General features: G+C 40.8%; 1 protein-coding gene across 1 annotated transcript in view; it reads left to right on the forward strand.

Moving 5' to 3' along the window:
- The window catches only part of rock2a (rho-associated, coiled-coil containing protein kinase 2a), a 75,240-nt gene extending 58,758 nt beyond the window's left edge, over positions 1–16,482 (forward strand). Inside the window, exons 21-32 of the mRNA XM_080751447.1 lie at positions 1,139–1,242; positions 3,018–3,204; positions 7,467–7,560; positions 9,329–9,423; positions 9,810–10,001; positions 11,618–11,801; positions 12,418–12,488; positions 13,046–13,134; positions 13,660–13,738; positions 13,907–14,171; positions 14,894–15,107; positions 16,266–16,482. Coding sequence (XP_080607573.1) covers positions 1,139–1,242; positions 3,018–3,204; positions 7,467–7,560; positions 9,329–9,423; positions 9,810–10,001; positions 11,618–11,801; positions 12,418–12,488; positions 13,046–13,134; positions 13,660–13,738; positions 13,907–14,171; positions 14,894–15,107; positions 16,266–16,344 — 1,653 coding nt within the window. The 3' untranslated portion in view covers positions 16,345–16,482. The remainder of the gene's footprint in view (positions 1–1,138; positions 1,243–3,017; positions 3,205–7,466; positions 7,561–9,328; positions 9,424–9,809; positions 10,002–11,617; positions 11,802–12,417; positions 12,489–13,045; positions 13,135–13,659; positions 13,739–13,906; positions 14,172–14,893; positions 15,108–16,265) is intronic.
- Positions 16,483–20,341: the final 3,859 nt, after the last annotated feature.

The raw sequence follows: 20,341 nt of genomic DNA on the forward strand, positions 1-20,341 counted from the left end.
AAAAATACATATATTCAAAGATTTTCACGACTTTTCAAAAATAGCAGATCTACAAGCTCGCAGCGCGGCACTCGGTGCCGCGCTGTGAGCTTGTATATCTGCTATTTTTCAATAGCTAAAGTTACTAGGGCCCCTCCACCTTGGGCCCTAGTAACTCAGTCCCACTTTCCTACCCCTTGTGACGCCCCTGTTTGCTGCTGTGTTATTGAAACCGCTGTGGTTTCAAGAAATGACTTCATGCTTCAAGGCTCATTATATGGCAGAGGTTTGCGGGTGTTTTTAGGCCTCCACAAGCTGTCCATTCTGCATCTGCTCGGTGGCGTCCTTGCTTGCTTGCTGAACTTGAGTCGAATATAAAGTCCATATTTTTCCATGCATTTTCTTTATCCAATCTCAACATATACTGTAAGTGGGCCTTAATGGATTGCCGAGTCCATTAAGGACGGAACACTTATATACACAAAAAAGATGTTAGTTTTCAATGTAATGCATAATCCATTGGTCTTTATCTATCTGTAAATGTCTCGTCTCTGCCGGGTGGAAACCTCATACGTCCAAAATCCTTTTCAGGATTCAAATTCAAAAGTAGCAGATCTACAAGCTCAAAGCTATCATCAAGTAGGGCACTTTAAGAAAAATCACAAACAGTTAGAATATGGAAATAAGAGGATTATGCCCGACATGTATGTTGTGTAAAGCCCTTTGCACACAGGACAGTTGCGTTTTTTTGGTTTGTTGCATGAATAAAACGCATTGGATTTGGTGTGCAATGCTGTGCGGAATCGGCGCTGCGGAACCCAAAAGGAGTCATAAAAGGAGTGATGAGTTTTTTACCGCATGCGACAAGACGCACGAATCGAACTGGGTTCGATCGAGAGAAAAAAACGCACGGCCGCAGCCACTCGTCGCACGGCTAATTCGGATCCGGTGTGCATGAGGTCGTAGAGAATCATTGTTTTCTTTTAAAAAAATGCAATTGTCCGTTTTATCCGTGCGGATAAACGCGCCTGTGTGCAAAGGGCTTAAGACTCATGTGTTATTTACTGTATGTGGGTGTTTTGCAGACGTTGTATAAGACTCAGTGTTCTGTGTGTTTCTTAGACGTTGTATAAGACTCAGTGTTCTGTATGTTTCTTAGACGTTGTATAAGACTCAGGTGCGTGAGCTGAAGGAGGAGTGTGAGGAGAGGAACAAGCTGTACAAAGACATGCAGCAGTCACTGCAAGACCTGCAGGAGGAGAGGTGGGTTTACTGTGCTCTGTGTCTTTACACTAGGGCATTCACGAATAGTGATTTTTAGTATTCAAATTATTCGACCTCAAAGTTTTCGAATAGTCGAATATTCGACAGGACTGGCCAAACGGACCAAACTTTCAAATATTAAGTAAGCAAGAGGCAAGCATTGTGAAAATAGCCGATCTACATGCTAGCGTGTAGATCTGCTATTTTCACAATATTTATCTGCGGAGTCACATTAAATGTAATACCTAGAATTCCAAGTGCTTGTCAGGGTTCTTATGGCTTCCTATCAAGCCTAGCTTTATAAACCATGAAGAAATATATATTTTTTTTAAAGACAAAACAATAAAAAAATAAAAAAAGTGAATATTCGACTTTGATGAACAAAGTTGAATAATTACTTTTATTCAAATAGTCGAATATTTGGTGAATGCCCAACTTTACACACACGCACACACACACACACACACACACACACACACACACACCACACACAGATAAGTATATACATATAGATGTATGGCTGTCACAATTATTACATAACCGCCTTATCGCAATTATTTGAGATAATCGCAATGATCTTTTTCATAATCGTCAATCATTTCCATGTTGCAAAGTCTTCATCCATTAGCTCTATTAATGTGTTTTAAGTATAAAGTTAAGGTAAGTTATTTGTCATATCTTTCCTCAACTTCAGTGTACAAAGGCTAAAAGCCAAACAGAAATGTTATTTCTATTCATAATGCTCCAATTTTCAACGGCAAGCACAATCAAATCGTTAATCGCAATTATTTCCACCGTTTTCATTATATTATGACACTTGCTTTGGCAATGTAAACTAATGTTTTCTCATGCCAATGAAGCTCCTTTGAATTGAATTAAATTGAATTTGATAGATGTATTATTTAAAAGAATAATTATGGCTGAGGAGGATGCTGAGCACTGTAACCCTGTACTATATATACTGTACACTATGCCAGTGGTATGTGCCTTTAAGTATGCCTTGAAGTAGTTGGCGGGCTGCAGAGGGGTATTATGGGATATGCTTGGTGCGGCGTTTACTTTTTGTTCAGTGAGAGAAGAGTGTGGCCACGCATTTGTACAAGCAGTGATTTATTTTTATTTGTTTACGAGTGATACAGAAGATAGAACCCTGGCTGTTCACGTGATTATTTGGAATATATTTTGTTATTAAATCACCAGTTCCCCAGCACGGACTCCTTACTTATTTTAGCATAGAACAAGTTAAGGATCACTCTGCAACGAAGAGGAGGAAGGTGGTTATAGCACACTGAAGACAAGATAGATAGATAGATAGATAGATACCTTTATTATCCCAAGGGGGAAATTCATTTGTCCAGTTGTAGCACAGTATACAGTTATTTACAAAGTTACAGAGAAGTAGGAAAAGATAGATAAGAGTAAAAAAAGAGCAGTACAGTACCAAAAAAGAGAAGGTGCATCAATAGAGGGGGCGAATTAAATATAAGTATATATACATAAAGTGTCTTACAAAAAAGAGACCAAAGCAGTCAATGCTAGTTAGTGCAACAAGTATCTCACTGTCATTGTTAAACAAGACAAATACTCAGAAGCTACCAACACAACCTAATAGTGCAATGACGAAAAACAGTGCGAAAAAAACAGAAACAGAAACAGCTCAGAGCAGAAGAAACTAGGCAGCGTGTCACCGCAAGACGCACATGAGCACTCTCCCTGGAAGGTCCTTAGAGGTCAAAGTCAATACAGCAAAGACAAAGCGTTTTCCTGGTTCTTAGGGACTCCCTGGCCACCCAGCTGGAGATGACGGTGACCAAGGCGGACTCGGAGCAGCTGGCGCGCTCCATCGCCGAGGAGCAGTACTCCGACCTGGAGAAGGAGAAGATCATGAAGGAGCTGGAGCTCAAGGAGATGATGGCCCGCCACCGCCAGGAGCTGTCCGAGAAGGACATCACCATCAGCTCGGTGAGAGATAGATAGATACAGGGTTCCCACGGTCATGAAATTCCTGGAAATATTTTGAAATTAGAAAAATATTTTTTTCAGTACTGGAAAAGTTTTGGAATTGATCAAGGGTCCTGGAAGGTCCTGGAAAAAATAGCTATGCATTGTATTTGGTTATTGATGTTGTCAATACCTCTGAAATGACAAATTAAACATGGCCAAATTGTCAAATATTAGAGGCAGAAATTGTGAAAATAGCCGATCTACATGCTCACAACGCCTCGCGCTGCGAGGCGTTGTGAGCATGTAGATCTGCTATTTTCACAATAGAACCGTGTTATACAAAATTCCTCAACTCCTAGTGCTCGTCAGGGTGCCGGGTCCCCAGTTAAAACATGATTATTTCGGGGGTCACGGCCTGAAAAGGTTGAGAACCACTGGCATACACTACCTGTCTTTAGGCATTGCGCATAGGAGTAAGCGACCTGTTATTGAGCTGAATTATTGTTATATAGTCCTGGAAATTGGTTTAAATATTCTGGAAAAGTTTTGGAAAGGTTTTGGAAATGAATTGGTAGAAATGTGTAGGAATCCTATAGATAGATAGATCAGAGGTTCTCAAACTTTTTGTCTCAAGGCACCCCTATAAACAACTTTTTTCATCCACGGCACCTCTGAATCACATTGATACTAGCACCTTACATTTATGTCATATTACGCTGCGTAAATATGTAAATCTTTCGTTTATGTCTATTTAGGAAGATTTGAGAGAGTATTTGTTTCCATTTAGGACAGATTGAAAATAAGTAACTTGACATTTAACCACTTCCACTTGCCTTTAACCACATCCCTATTCTGGGGGGATATTTTGATTGTTGCGATAATATTGTCAACATGACATGAAATTGTCATGTCTTTCATCTTCAGCAGAAAATTGCTCTAGTCAAGACTTTCCCTTCATAAAGAGCATACAGTGTGCTGTGCACAGCTTGTGATGTTGGTACAGTGCAAGACTGTAGATGAGAAGTATTTAGACAAAAACCAGACCGAGAAAAAGGCACGTTGTGTGCCTTTTAATAAAATCTCCGCAGCATTCGTGATGGCTTTTTTGAGTGGCTGTTCGACATTAAATGTCTATGCCTGTTTTGTGTTTTATTTGTAACAAATACTCATGTCACAAAGTTGAATGGAATTAAATGGATGGATTTGAGCAGCAGCTTCATGACTCGGGGCAGTGAAGTCTGTGTGGCGCTGTGGTCAGTGTGGTCGGTGTGTCATTTCTTGCGTAGATTTGGTCACAACAGGATGAAGCAAACACACTGCTCTCACTCTTAAAGGAGTATACCAGCCCTTGTTGATGTGGATCCTTTGCCACTTTGATAGGATTTCATTCCTTTTACATACACTTCCCCGTTATTGTGATATAGCGGCATGTTCAGGATTGTGATTGAAGTCTGAGGACTCTCAAAACATTCAGTATCTTAGTATCACACAAACCTTACCACACTGCCACCAGAATGCTATCTTGATGTTGGTCTTCTCACGTCGACTTTGTGATTATGGTTGATTTATGCCATAATCTGTTAGCATAAGTCGAACATGCATGGGACTTTAGGGAGAGATTAATTTATTAAAGTGAGGAAATAGCCAGCACACAATGAATGACCCTTTCTCATGGTTTTACAGTATTTACATCTCACGGACATAAACAACGGACGCGTCACGCGTAACCAAACAGGTCTTCCTCAGCTTTCAGAGAGAGATACATTTTTGACATGAAATCCTAAAGTGCTCATTTTTAAAAGTCATTTGGCTTATATGACTGCAATATGAGTGGTTTGGTCTCTTGATCACTTTTTTATGAAATAAAGAAAGCGTAATTATCTGCAATTTTCGCATTGCTAGTTGCTGTGCGAGTAGATCCACGGCTGTTGCGAACAGGAATTCAGGGTTCTCACGGTCATGAAATTCCTGGAAATATTTTGAAATTAGAAAAATATTTTTCCAATACTGGAAAAGGTTTGGAATTGATCAAGGGTCCTTCCTGGAAGGTCCTGGAAAAATATCAGATCTACATGTAGATCGGCTATTTTCACAATAAAACAAATTCCTCAACTGTTAGTGCTTATCAGGGTGGGGGTCCCCAGTTGAAATATGATTATTTCGGGGGTCACGGTCTGAAAAGGTTGAGAACCACTTGCATACACTACGAGCTGAATTATTGTTATATAGTCCTGGAAATCGGGTTAAATATTTTGGAAATGTTTTGGAAATGAATGAATTGTACAAAAAGCCTGTAATGTCCCCCCGAGGGCACAGCGGGGCGAGCGTGTGCTGGACACCTGGACGGACGTGCGTGCACGAGAGAGACAATAACCACATTCATTCATAAGTAGGAGCGTGTGGTAGATACAGCGGATAAGTTGTGTTCTATTTCGGTATCCAATTTATGTGTGTGCATTCATGGCAAGGCATACATGCACCTCACACATTACTGAGTTGACCACATGCACCCATGGTGTATTTAGTTAAAGGAATATTTCACTTTCAAACATGTTTGGGGTCATTTAAAACACACGTCCCTGGTTCTGGAGACTGATAACGTCCTTCTAATGCTATATTTTTTCCTTCTAATGCTGTGTTTTTTTCTTTATTAATTGTTTTATAAAAGAAATTTGGGAAAAAAATCAAGATAAATGTAAAAAAGTAATTGAAAAAGTTGGGAATGAATTAATTCAAACCTTTACTTACGCTCGAAAGGCTGATTTTGTAAAGAAAAGAACCCAGAAGATACTAAAATATATAAGAATTAAATTAATTGCTAAGTAGATAAAACAACTAGAGTTCTCAACGGGCCTGAAAATTAAGGCCCGGCCCTAACTAGGCCCGAGTGGGCCGACCCGAAGCCCGGCCCGACCCTAACAATTATCATCATTTCCGGCCCGAAAACCCGAAAGCCCGAGAGAGAGAGAGAGAGAGAGAGAGAAAAAAACGTCGCCAGTAGGCAGCTGGCAGCGCCAGTGCCTCAAATTACAACAGTGAGAGAACGGACATATAATAGTTGGCGAAATGGCAACTTCACATGTTAAATTGTTCATGAAACATGCAAGGTTCTGCACAAAATGTGCTAACGTTAAATCCCTGTTGTTGTCAACAGTCAATCTCAATCATACAGCTCTCATCCTCTCTCTCCCTGCCGTTGTCGCTGCCTGCGTGATTTATGTTTCGTCCTTTCAACGGTCACGCATCAAACGCAGGCTCGGCAGATCTATAAACCCAAAACGTGTTCATCTGGCTTGCATTCTGGGCTTGCAGATCTGTTGTTTAGTGCGCGACACCACCTGATCACCATGCTTAAACATATACAACTTAGGCACGTAATAAGCGGCGCGCTGCGGCTGTAAACCCTTTAATATAAATGCACACAGCAGCAGCAAAGGACACTTGATTAACCAGAAAGCATAATGGAATTAATAATATCTTACCAGCCGAGATGATCGTCTCTAAGGTAAGAGGATGTCAACGTATGGTGCTTTAGGTTGGTCATGTTGATGTTGTTGTTAATACAATCCTCTTAAGTCCTTGTCAATAATATCCAGGTTGGTTCCGCTTTGAATGTACTTTTCTTGGATTTATAACTTATTACAAACTTGTAAAACTGCCTGCTGCCTTTTAATTTAACATGCAGCTCCAAACTTTCATCGTAGCCGCTCGATCACACAGAGCTAACGCTGACTCGCTGCCTGTGACAGACTTCCGTATATCCAAAGGTTTCGATTGTGACGTCATCACAACAACCAGACTGCTCTATGAGACTGATAGACTATACTTCCGTATGCGTCACCGATTATCCTTGGTCCATTGGTTAGGAACTTAGGCAGGTGTCAGTGCTGCGCTGACGACAGGCAGAGAGCGATATGCGCCTGTTCTCTGTTGCTTGAGTGACGGAGCCCGGGGCCCGGCCCGGCCCGACTAATTATTATAATTTTTGGGCCCGGCTCGGCCCGATAACGTCGGGTCGGGTCGGGTAGGGTCGGGTTCGGGCCGAATTTGAGAACTCTAAAAACAACCACAAACCGATGGAACAGCGGATAGTGGTTGTGGGTTTAAACTGTGCAAACGACAATGACAGTGAAACTAAACTTTAAAATGTGTTAAAGCCTTGAAGGGCATTTCCAGGCATGAAAAGAAAAAGGGGAATCTGAACTAGTAGCCCAGAGAACATCAGATTTTGTTTAGCACTCATTAACAGGAATGGTGTTTGTTTTGTCTTCCTGCCACAGCTAGAGGAAGCTAATCGCACCCTGACCAGTGACGTGGCCAACCTAGCCAACGAGAAGGAGGAGCTGAACAACAAACTGAAGGAGACCCAAGAAGGTAACACCTGCACCTTTTCATACCAGTGGTTGTGCTTCTCAAAGTGGATTCCAAGCACTCTGGGTTCCTTCAGGCGGTTCTAATTAGACCCTTACAAGTCTTTAACTCTGACCGTATACAAATAGTAATAGTATACTGTCAGAGTGACTTCAAACTAGGCCTGTCACAATTATTACGTGATGATCGGCTAATCGCAATTATATGCGATAATGGCAATTATTTAGATAATCCTTGTTGGATTTATTTTTTTCTTTTTTTTCTTACACATTTAGAGCATACCGTATTTTCCGGACTATAAGGCGCACTTAAAAGCCTTTAATTTTCTCAAAAAACTACAGTGCGCCTTATAGTCCAGTGCGCCTTATATATGGATCATTCATTGACATCGACATTCCCTTTAGCACAGCTCCATCTGTTGGATGCATAACACAACGGTAGCGTCTATTATGTGCGCCTTATAGTCAGGTGCGCCTTATATATGAAAACAGTTTGAAAATAGACCATTCATTGACAGTGCGCCTTATAGTCAGGTGCGCCTTATAGTCCAGAAAATACTGTACATGTGTTAATTATGGCCTATTTTGACAATAGCACATTATTTATGTTTAACTCATTGACTGCCAAGGCCCGAGTTTCCCGAGTTATTACAGTAGTCCCAGGCTGCCACAGCCCGAGTTTCCCGAGTTGGAAGCCATTTTGGGAAAAAAAATAAAAAATAAAAAATAAAAAATTTCAAAATTTTCTTTTTATAAAACAAATTCAAAAAATGCCTAAAATGTATTTATGATCAGGTATGAATTGCATGGTTAGCCCCATAACAAACACATCTTTCAAAATGGCAAAAATGGCTGTTTTGTCTGACTTTGAAGGCTTCTATCTCATGAATGCCTGAACGGATTTCCAAGCGGATTTTTTTGTTTGAAAGCTGTTAAAAAGTACTACACATATGGTGCATATATGGTGCATGGGCGTGCACGATCCGTGCACAAAAAATTGATCCGTGCACTAGAAATTTAGGAAGGTGGCAGTGTTTGTTTTGTCTGACTTTGAAGGCTTCTATCTCATGAATGTCTGAACGGATTTCCAAGCGGATTTTTTCGTTTGAAAGCTGTTAAAAAGTACTACACATATGGTGCATATATGGTGCATAGGCGTGCACGATCCGTGCACAAATAATTGATCCGTGCACTAGAAATTTAGGAAGGTGGCAGTGTTTGTTTTGTCTGACTTTGAAGGCTTCTATCTCATGAATGCCTGAACGGATTTCCAAGCGGATTTTTTTGTTTGAAAGCTGTTAAAAAGTACTACACATATGATGCATATATGGTGCATGGGCGTGCACGATCTGTGCACTAAAAATTGATCCGTGCACTAGAAATCTAGGAACGTGGCATCCTGGTACTTGGCGGCCATCTTGAAAAGGGCATTCAATGAGTTAATATAAATATCTTGAGTATCGGTCGTTGTGAGTCTTTTCATTCATTATTATTTGTCATATTTGTCACATGCAGTTTTGGTTTGCAAAGCCCTGAAAGCCGCATTTTTATTCTCCAGTGTTCAATGAAGAGAAAAAAACACATAAATTATTTGAATGACAGTTAATTCATTAAGTAAAAATTGGCATGATTGCGACAGCCCTACCTCAAACTAACCCTGCTCTTCCTAATGCACAGTAAAAACATTTGTAATGTAACCAAATGGACCAGTAAAGGCCCATCTCAACACTCCCAGAGTTAAATGAAAGCAAATGAATGTGCTGTTTGTGCAGATGTGGAGCGTTCCCAGGACTGGGAGCAACAGATCAGCCTCATGAAGGCCACCTTTGAGAAGCAGCTGCAGTCAGAGAGGACACTGAAGACCCAGGTAGGAGTTCAACCCCAGGCCTTGACTGTACTTTAATAGTCATTTAATCGAACATGGTCGTTAAAAAACATAATATATGAATCATTTTTAAACAACTCTACAAATGCTTGTTTGGGTGTTTTCGGCACCCTCTTGTGGACAAAGTATCAGATAGGCTGACACATACAGCCTCAGTATAATAGATTTGTGTTTGTTGGTGGTCTATTGGTAAAACATACTTATAATATATGTGCTTGATAGTCTTTTTTTTCACTCTCTAATAAATCTCTTTGCCAAAAAAATATGAAATTTTCATGTGGTCCCATGCCTAACCGGAACGCTCTTTGACGCCGGTGTGTGTGTGTGTGCGTGTGTGTGTGCATGTGCGTGTGTGTGCGCGCGCGCAGGCCGTTAACAAGCTGGCGGAGATCATGAACAGGAAGGAGGTGCGCGCCGGAGGCAGCCGGCGCGGCAACGACACGGACATGAAGCGCAAGGACAAGGAGAACAGGAAGCTGCAGCTGGAGCTGCGCTCGGAGAAGGAGAAGCTCAACAGCACCATCATTAAGTACCAGCGGGAGATGAACGACACGCAGGCGGTCAGTAGAACACCACCCACCACCACCCTTTAGGAACGCAGATTATTGTCACGTAGAGTTGATGTCGTGAGACCTTAACTGTTGTACACATTATTGTGATTAATGATTTAATTGTGTTTTACGCTAGGCTGTCACAATTATTACAAATCGTCTAATCGCAATTATTTGACATAATCGCAATTATTTGACATAATCGCAATTATTTGACATAATCGCAATTATTTGACATAATCGTCATAATCGTTTACATGTTGAAAAATGTTTATATATGTTCAAACATTTAAATAAATTGTGGATAGCGGCTATTTCCACTATCAATGTTCTTTTTAAAGTGTGTTGTCAGATATGTCCTTCATTTCTTTGTATATTTAGGTTATGTGTCATATCTGCCATGTGCAACTTCCAAGCCTACAAGCCAAACAGAAATGTAATTGTCAATGACAAAAACACAATTAAATCGTTAATCGCAATTATTTGAGTGACAATTAATCGTCATGTAAAAAGTCATAATCGTGACAGCCCTATTTTAGGCATTGAACATATGCCACATTTCATTTTAGGCTTTGAAACACAGGGCAGATACGACAAATAACTTAAAGGAGCTATAGTCAACTTTTTCTTGAAAAACGGATGCTAAAATAAAAATAATGTTTCGAAAATATTTTATAAAAAAATAAGCTTCATATATGTGTTTCAATTAAAAAATGACCACAAAAAGCGTAAAATAATGATAAAATAATCATTTTGGCCCTTTGTTTACATTTACAGGGCCCGTACTTTGTTTACATCCTAGTCTGTAGACTAGGATGTACACCTACAATGAAAAAGTTGACTATAGCTCCTTTAAATTAACACAGAAATTACTACCGGTAATACCAACGATGAAAAATAAATAATGCATTATGGTCAAAACAGGCCATGCATTTAATAATTGAAGGTAGGTCACCAGTGGTATTGCAGCTGTTTAGGCCGTACTACGTACATACTGACAGACAGACAGAATCAAAACATACTCGGTAAAATGTAGCGGTTGGCAAAGCTAAAAAAAAAAAAGAACTCACGTAAAATAGCTGTGTGAGATTATAGATCGGCTATTATAAAATGTATACACGATTCTGAAGATTATGCAAAAATAATTGCGATTATATCTCCATTGTGATTATGTAATAATTGTGACTGGCCTATTTACGAGCAGGCGGCATTAAGGCAGGCTCAGAAAATAATTGGTGATGCTACCCATGTGTTACATTACTTCTGGAAGAAGGTACAGTGAACCTAAGTGGAAGTACATCAGGTTTAAAAAATCATTTGTACCCATGTCCACTAAATTGTTGAACGAGGCTCTGAAACAGCACTGACAGAGAGTATTGATTAATCACTGTGCACTTGTGTAATGTTGTGTCCCCCTGTGTCATGTATTTCTATTATGTATTGTCACTGATGTTTTGTGTGTGGCTGTAGCAGGGGTGAAAGCCCAAGACAAATTTCCCTTGTGGACAAATAAAGTTTACCTTGACCTTGACCTTATATGTACTGTATGTACCATACAGATTCATACTTCTGGCTTATCTTGGCTGAATGTCAAACCTTTTCCCCTTCACATTGTGTTTTTGCAGCAACTGGCAGAAGAGAGCCAGATGCGCATTGAGCTGCAGATGGCACTGGACAGCAAGGACAGTGAGATAGAGCAGCTCAGACATCTCCTCCAGACCCTCAGTGTCCAGTCCATGGACTCCACCAGCATCAGCAGTGGACCCGAGTTCGACTCGGAGCTCGGCTCATACACTGAAAACACCACTGGTCAGTGGCGTTCTTTTTTGAGGATTGTGTTTACGCAGCTTCTGATAAAATTCTCAAGCCATTTAGGCCTAAACACAAATCTGTGTCACTTTAGATTTGAACCACTTCAACCATTATTTTATGCTTTAACTATTAAAAAATAGCAGATATACAAGCTCACAGCGATCTGCTATTTTTGAAAAATTGTGAACATTTGTGCAAGTCTTTTTGACCCGATTCTATAAATGCCTTCTAAATCCTAAATCCTTCTTCTAAATCAGTGGTTCTCAAACTTTTTCATGTCAAGGACCCCCAAAATTACATGTATTTGGCCGCGGACCCTGAGGACCACCCAGAAGCAAATATTTGAGTTACAAATGTTCGCTTTTAAAAATTCTAGGCCTAAATGGGTTCTTTCATTTTTATCATACGTGCCAAATCGAGTTGTTGCAAGACACTTTACATATCGCCAATCTGTGATTTCTACAACTGGTTGGCTTCATATAGAACAGAGGCAACATAGGTTTAGAATGATAAATACCTAAACATTATAATAAGATTTGCAGTCATGAGATTTAGTTTTGCTTTATTAATTCCATGGGACCCCTTGTTCTAATCCTTATCTTTTCTCTTCCAGAAATGCGACTGGAAGGGTGGCTCTCGCTTCCTGTAAGGAACAACACCAAGAAGTTTGGATGGGAGAGAAAGGTGCAGAAGTGGCAATGATTTCCATGCTTTGAGCTTTTGTGTAACCCAAGGGTTCCCAAACCTTTCAGGCTGCGACCCCCCCAATATAATCATATTTGAACTGGGGACCCCCCACCCTGACAAGCACTTGGAATTGTAGACATTACATATAGTTTGACTCAAAGTAAAGAAAATTGCCGAACTATATTCTCACAACGCCTTGCACTGCGAGTTGTTGTGAGCTTGTAGATCAGCTGTTTTCACACTGTTTGCCTCTTTCTTACATAATATTTGTCTATTTGGCCAATTTGGTATTAAAAAGACCTTAAAAGTAATAGTAATTTTAGAAATGTGCAGATGGCCTACATAAACGTATACTGTATATTAGTTTGTTTACTGTTGAGTGAGAAAACAATTTTTGCACATTAAACTAATGATCTGGGGACCCCCCAAAATAATTTGGGGAACCTTCAAGGGGTCCTCCTGACTCACAGTTTGGGAACCATTGGTATAACTCATAATGACTGGGGAAACGACAGGATTCCCTAACCGTGTGTTTTTCTGTTTCGATGTCGTAGTACGTCGTAGTGAGCAGCAAGAAGATCCTCTTCTATAACAGTGAGCAAGACAAAGAGCAGTCCATTCCCTACATGGTGTTGGACATAGAGTAAGTGCATTCCTCTGCTGTGGTTTTCTGTTGAAATAACATCATTGTTGTCGGGTGGAAACCTTGTATGTTCAAAATGTACCATTAAGGATATGGGAGGAAGAAAAACCTGTTCCAGTGGATCCAATCTAGTTACGATTTAGTAATTTTCATTGCTTAATTTATAAAACGCACACACGACACACTTAACCACTTTCAACCTGGTGTCCCTGTTTTGTGTATGTCAACATAGGCAAAAAACCCTTTAAAATATTTTAGTCTATCTACAATCTCACGTGTTGCATCACGACGCGCTGAGAGCATGTGCATTGGCTGTTTCTGCTACTGTTGCGAGTCACTGTTATATCTATATAATAGATGATAATTTTCATAAATTAATGCTCTATTAAAGCATTAATGCATGATGATTATTTCATAGGGAAGATTAAATATGGAGATACTGTACAAGCTTGCGATAATAGCTCATGTTTATGCAGTTGATGATACGCATTGCTGCTTACTAAGGTACGTTCCTTTCTTTTCCAGCAAACTCTTCCACGTGAGGCCTGTCACTCAAACGGATGTGTACCGCGCAGACTCCAAAGAGATTCCAAGGATATTCCAGGTTGAACACAACTCCTCTCATTAATCATGATGTTGGAATCTGTTGAGTTTTGAATTGGCACACTCAAATAGATGCCAGATGTGAAAAAGTGTCACGTTATAAACGAACGCCAGCCCAGGCGCGGCGGGAACAATCTTTTTAAAATGTTCCATTTCCGATTCCAACTAGATTCTCTACGCCAACGAGGGCGAGAGTAAGAAGGAGCCAGAGTTCCCTGAACCGCTGCCCATCGGGGAGAAGTCCAGCTACATCTGCCACAAGGGCCATGAGTTCATCCCCACCCTCTACCACTTCCCCACCAACTGTGAGGCCTGCACCAAGCCACTGTGGAACATGTTCAAGCCTCCGCCCGCCCTGGAGTGCCGGCGCTGCCACATCAAGTGCCACAAAGATCACATGGACAAGAAGGAGGAGATTATCGCTCCCTGTCGAGGTACAGTATATCTGTCTCTGTGGTTCCTAGACCTGTGGGCCCGGGGCAAATGTACAGGGACAGTCTATTATGAAAACAAAAATCGGTAATTAATCATTTAACCCTTGAAAGGAGTAGTTCACCCCCAAAATTACTTTTTTTCTATTGATTACTCATGCCATGGAGACTAGAGTTCAATAATATTTTTAGTTTTTTGTCACATTCCTAAGACAAAAATGTGATAACAATAAATTTACCCCCATTCGTTCCGGATGGGGACCCGTTCGAAACGGGTCCCCATCCGGAATCAATGGGGGTACATTTACTCTAATCAAATTTTTGTCTTAGGAATGTGACAAAAACCAAAAAATATTAATGAACTCTATTCTCCATGGCATGAGTAATCAATAGAAAAAAAGTCATTTTGGTGGTGAACTACTCCTTTAAGACCTGAGGCCGATTCTACGAATGCCTTCTAAACCAGTAGTTCTCAAACGTTTTCGTGCCAAGGACCCCTGAATTGATTTGACTGAAAATGTTTTTTCCCTGGGACCCCTAGAAGAGAACATTGGTGTTAAAGAATTCTCAATTTTTCAAACATAAAAAATGGCAGAATTGCAAGCACGCTGTGAGCTTGTATATGCCTATCTGCTAAAATAAAATAAAAATCTAAACTCACCAATTAAACAATCATTAAGTCGCTCAGCACTAGACTGTGTATAAACTGTCTGCTGTCTTTACAGTGAACTACGACGTGTCCACGGCTAAGAACCTGCTGCTACTGGCCATCTCCCAGGAGGAGCAGCAGAAGTGGGTGAGTCGGCTGGTCAAGAAGATCCCCAAGAAGCCTCCGGCGTCGGAGCACTTCGCCCGCTCCTCTCCGCGCGCCTCCATGAAGGTCCAGCCCAGTCAGTCCACCAGGAGACCCAGTCGACAGATGCCGCCCAGCAAGAGCAGGTACAGTACAACGTAGGCCTCCTGTACAGTTAGACCGGGATCAAACTCCTTTTGGGGATTTTCTGATCTGCAGGGTTCCCATGGTCATGAAATTCCTGGAAATATTTTGAAATTTGAAAAATATTTTTCCAGTACTGGAAAAGTTTTGGAATTGATCAAAGGTCCTGGAAGGTCCTGGAAAAAATAGCTATGCGTTGTCTTTGGTTATTGATTTTGTTAATACCTCTGAAATGACAAATTAAACATGGGCCAAATAGCAGATCTACATGCTCACAACAACGCCTCGCAACGCAAGGCGTTGTGAGCATGTAGATCGGCTATTTTCACAATAGAACCGTGTTATACAAAATTCCTCAACTCGTGCTCGTCAGCGTCCCCAGTTCAAATATGATTATTTCAGGGGTCACGGTCTGAAAAGGTTGAGAACCACTGGCATACACTACCTGTCTTTAGGCATTGCGCATTGGAGTAAGTGACTTGTTAATGAGCTGAATAATTGTTATATAGTCCTGGAAATTGGGTTAAATATTCTGGAAAGGTTTTGGAAATTAATTGGTAAAAATGGGTGGGAACCCTGGGTACAGTACAACGCTGGCCTCCTGTACAGTTAGAGCGGGATAGACCTCCTTTTGGGGATGTTCTGATCTGGTCTAGAGGGGGATATAACGTTATCAAACACGTGCTCCTCCGAAATGATTCCCCTCGACCAGATTATTAAATTAGTCATTTCAATCTGGTCGGAACAGAAACAAAGCGGCGCCAACCAGAAACCACACCCGTAAACCACTTTCTGGAATTCTAGAGTAGGCGTGGCCTAGACCTGATCACAGGCCTAAGAGGCTGCAGGAATATGGGCTTCGCTTTGAACAGGGATGTTCAGGGAAACACTTGTAAAACTGTTTTTGTAAAAACTCAAAATCTGTGTTAGACATTTGTAGTCTCCATGACCTGGAATCACTCAGGTTCTGTGTAGGGTTGGGATCCGATTCCCATCCCATGTGTTTCTCATAAACTTACTAGTTGTGTTTGTTTCAAGTCTGATGTAAGATTTACCACTAAGTGTACTTAAAACACAGGATCAGCCCAACTCATTGTCTGCTTGCGATGAAAAGTTTCATTGTCCCTCTGCTTGGCCATCTAAGATAATCTCCCTTTCAGATTACTGGACTTTGGTCTTCAGGACTGGCACTGGGCACTGGATGATATCGATGATGATTGTTCCTCTATTCATTTCTGATGCGCCGACTGGGTAAAACTGTGTGCAGTGTGCGGTGCGGTGCGGTGCATTTGATATTTAAACTGCAAGCTCTGGATTGTGAGGGCTTTGGTCTCAACACAGGAATACCAAAGCACACTGAGGACCAGGGGCGTCACAAGGGGTAGGAAAGTGGGACTGAGTTACCAGGGCCCAAGGTGGAGGGGCCTTATAGTAACTTTAGCTATTGAAAAATAGCAGATATACAAGCTCACAGCGCGGCACCGAGTGCCGCGCTGCGAGCTTGTAGATCTGCTATTTTTGAAAAGTCGCAAAAATGTGCGCAAATCTTTGAATATGTATTTTTTAAGCGAACATTTGTAACTCAAATTTTGCTTCCGGGGAGGGGTCCCTGGAACTAAATATTTTGAGATGGGGGTCTAGCTGTGGCCAAATACATATCATCTTTGGGGGTCCTTCACATGAAAACGTTTGAGCACCACTGACATAGAAACATAAGTTTCTTGCACACATTTTCAAGATTTTTCAATAGTTAACATTCATGGGGGCCCCACAGTGAATCCTTGTACCCAGGGCCCAGAATTTGGTGTGACACCCCTGCTGAGGACACACAAAGGGACTGAGACGGGACTATCAGTTGTGATAAAAGACAGTAATGTGCCGTTTCTCCTTAGTATATTTAGTTGTTTTCAGTCTCATTGAAAAGTGTGGTCCATAATGCACCTTGGATACATATCATAATAATAATTAGACATTTTATTAATCTACATAGGGACATTCAGTTATACTACAAGGGAGGGTTCCATTAGTTCCTAGGCAGCAGTGGCTCAGGAGGTAAAGCGGCCATCTTGGAATCGGAAGGTTCCCGGTTGGATCCCTTTTGCGAAGTGTCCTTGAGCAAGACACTTAAACCCTAAATGCTCCTGATGAGCAGGTCGGTGCCTTGCATGGTTTCCTCCGCCGTGTGTGTGTGCATTTTTAAATGTATTACTGCACAATTTATTGTAAAGTAACCAGATTGATTAAGCTCCCAGATTAACAAATCCTCATACTCCACCCAACTCCCATATAGCCGCTTCACACCAAATAAAAGTAAAACTGCAGCATCGAGAGAATCCATCCTTTAACCAGGCATTAATATCATCTCTCCACATGATGTTCATTTCAGACTCTCAAGTGAAAACAAATTTCACCATCGGTTCACATTCTTTACCCTATGAAATTGTGTTCCCTGCCCAATTACTTAAAACAGATTGGATCAGGGATTTGAAAGGAATTGGATTAGATAAGCCGATTTGACGATGATAATTTGAATTGGATTTGATAAACTGCTTTGCCCATGGTACAGTACATGTACTGCCTAGTGAATGAGCTAGAGAGTTTGCGAGAGTAGTTTTAGACTGCTGTTTTCCATTAAAACAAAGCTTCATCTTGTATGACTTATGAACTTTATAAATACAGCTGTATTTATCCAACTTCTTAGCAGTATCAAAGTCCTGTGGAAAAAGACAACTTCCGGGGGGAAATCACATGGTGGAAGTCCCACCTTTCTAACCACTCTGCCTTATGTCAGGGGCTTCAACAGGGGGTCCTCAGAGTTACTACAGGGGGGCCGCCAAATCTTTGTGTGATAGGATAATGTATTTTACATTAATCACTTGAACCCTAGCATCCCTATTCTGAGGGAAACATTAGCCAAAAATAGCAGATCTACAAGTTTACAACGCCTCGCAGCGCGACAGGCGACAGACTTCGGAGCTCTATAAACATGACTTAGAACAGGGGTCTTCAACAGGGGGTCCTCAGAGTTACTACAGGGGGTCCTCCAAATCTTTGTGTGATAGAAACGTTTTTTTTCTCCTTTTTTATATTAACCACTTGAACCCTAGCGTCCATATTCTGAGAACTTTAGCCAAAAATAGGAGATCTACGAGCTCACAACGCCTCACACTTGAAAGGTCAGGTTTATTAAGTATTGATGGTTCAAGTGGTTAAATATCTCAAAACATGAATTGACATGAATCCAACATAGACTGATGATTGTGCTGTCAAACGATGAAACTATCGAATCTATGAAAAGGTTGTGGGGGGTCCCTGCTTCATCTCTCTGTCAACTAAGGGGTCCTTGTCCTGAAAACGTTGGAAGACCCCTGACTTAGAAAGGTTCCTGACCAGCACACACCACTTCATTCAACCACGCGTTATAAGTAAAATACAACCATTGTGACCTTTACCCCCCTCTGACCACAGTCCCCGCAGGTCAAGCGGTACAAAGGCGAGGAGAGAGGAGTCCGGCAATGGATACTTACGTTTTCTAGATTCACAACTGAATTCATGAATGTATGTGTTTTAGTGTTTTACAACTACAAATGGCTTTTTCTTTTTTCTTTTGGACTCAATCTTGATCGGGTGGTTTGGGATGGTGCTGTTGGTGTAATGTCTGTCATTTTACAGGTGGTGGCTACATGTGACACGTTGCCCTAATGCACTGTTTCCCAAACACTGGGTCTGACCAATTTGTGGGCTGTGGACTGATTTTTATTGGACACAAGAAAAAAAAAAAAAAAAGGAATAAAACATGTGAAAGATGAACAACTTGTACGTCTGCAGTTTTCACTAGTTTGGATCCTGGGGAGACATCAAATTTCCCTTTTTGGGTCTTGAGCTAAAATGTTTGGGAACCACTGCCCTAATGCATGCACTGGTTGATTTTCTATTTGAGAAGAGGAATTACTTTTTGTTTTTAATGTATTCATCTGTACAGTCAGTGTACGCCATAGTTATTCTCACAGTGACCATTTTGCTTTTACTTACAGTAATATACTGTACTCGGCACCCACCACATATCACTGGGTGTTTAAAATGGAAGCTGATTTGAGGATCACTGTCTTTACTTAAATGCAGACCAGAAAGGTCGTAATAGAATAATAAATGTCATTTATTTCACAGATGCCTGATGCATCCTGCATGGAAAGTTGGCTGTCGATTTTAAATGAATTTTTAAACAAAAATATATGTTTTGTGCAATGAGATGAAGATCATTCACACAACTTCTCACAAATGTTACAAGTGGTATTATATTTATATATAATAAAAGTGGTATTATATTTGTCAAATATTTAATTGCCAATGATGTGAACAAATCTATCATTACTTGATGAAAAATAATGTCAATCCGTTAGATGGGTGGTTCTCTAAAGTGGTGTCCAGGGACTCTCAGGGTTCCTTGAGGGGGTTCTAATTTGACCCTTACAGGTCTGTAACTCTGCCAGTATACAAGTGGAACCAAATGGACCCGTTATAGTCGGGGGATATCTTAAAAAGTCCTGGAATAAATTCCTTACCAAAACATTTCTTCACCAATGTGTTTGTAAAGGTGTCTAGTAACACATCTCACAAAGACTGAAATTCAGTTTCCCTAGGAAAATATTTGACAGCTAGGGTAATTCTGGGTCTCATTCACTCACTATACACTATACTATAGGGGAAAGAATCACTCCCAAAAAAAATGCTTTAAGTGGGATGTGAGGGGTCTAACTAGGTGTTTTTAATTATTCTGAATCCATTGCAAGCATTTGTTTTGCACAAAAAAACATTCATTGGGCTAAAAACAGCCCATAAAATGATGGTTTAGTGATGAGTCATCACTTTTCACAGTGGTATGGGGGTCCATTTCTAGGGTCCATCTCAGGGAAACTGAATTTCAGTCTTTGTGAGATGTGTTACTAGACACCTTTACAAACACATTGGTGAAGTTTTTTTTTTGGTAAGGAATTTATTCCAGGATTTGACGCTATTTCTAAAGATATCCCCCGACTATTAGGGTCCATCTGTATACTGTCAGAGTTAAGGTGAGGGTCCTTGGAATTTAAAAGTTTGAGAAACACTGCGTTAGATTGACATTTTCATCTGAGATTGGCAGAAACTAACCTTTGCCCTGTGTCTGTTTTCCCCCCTGCAGTTAACCTTGCTTTGGGCGTGTGGCTCAACGTCGGGGTGGTGGAGGAGGGGTCTCCTC

Source organism: Nannobrachium achirus (genome assembly GCF_963921795.1).
Source record: "Nannobrachium achirus genome assembly, chromosome: 20".
Lineage (NCBI taxonomy): Eukaryota > Metazoa > Chordata > Actinopteri > Myctophiformes > Myctophidae > Nannobrachium > Nannobrachium achirus.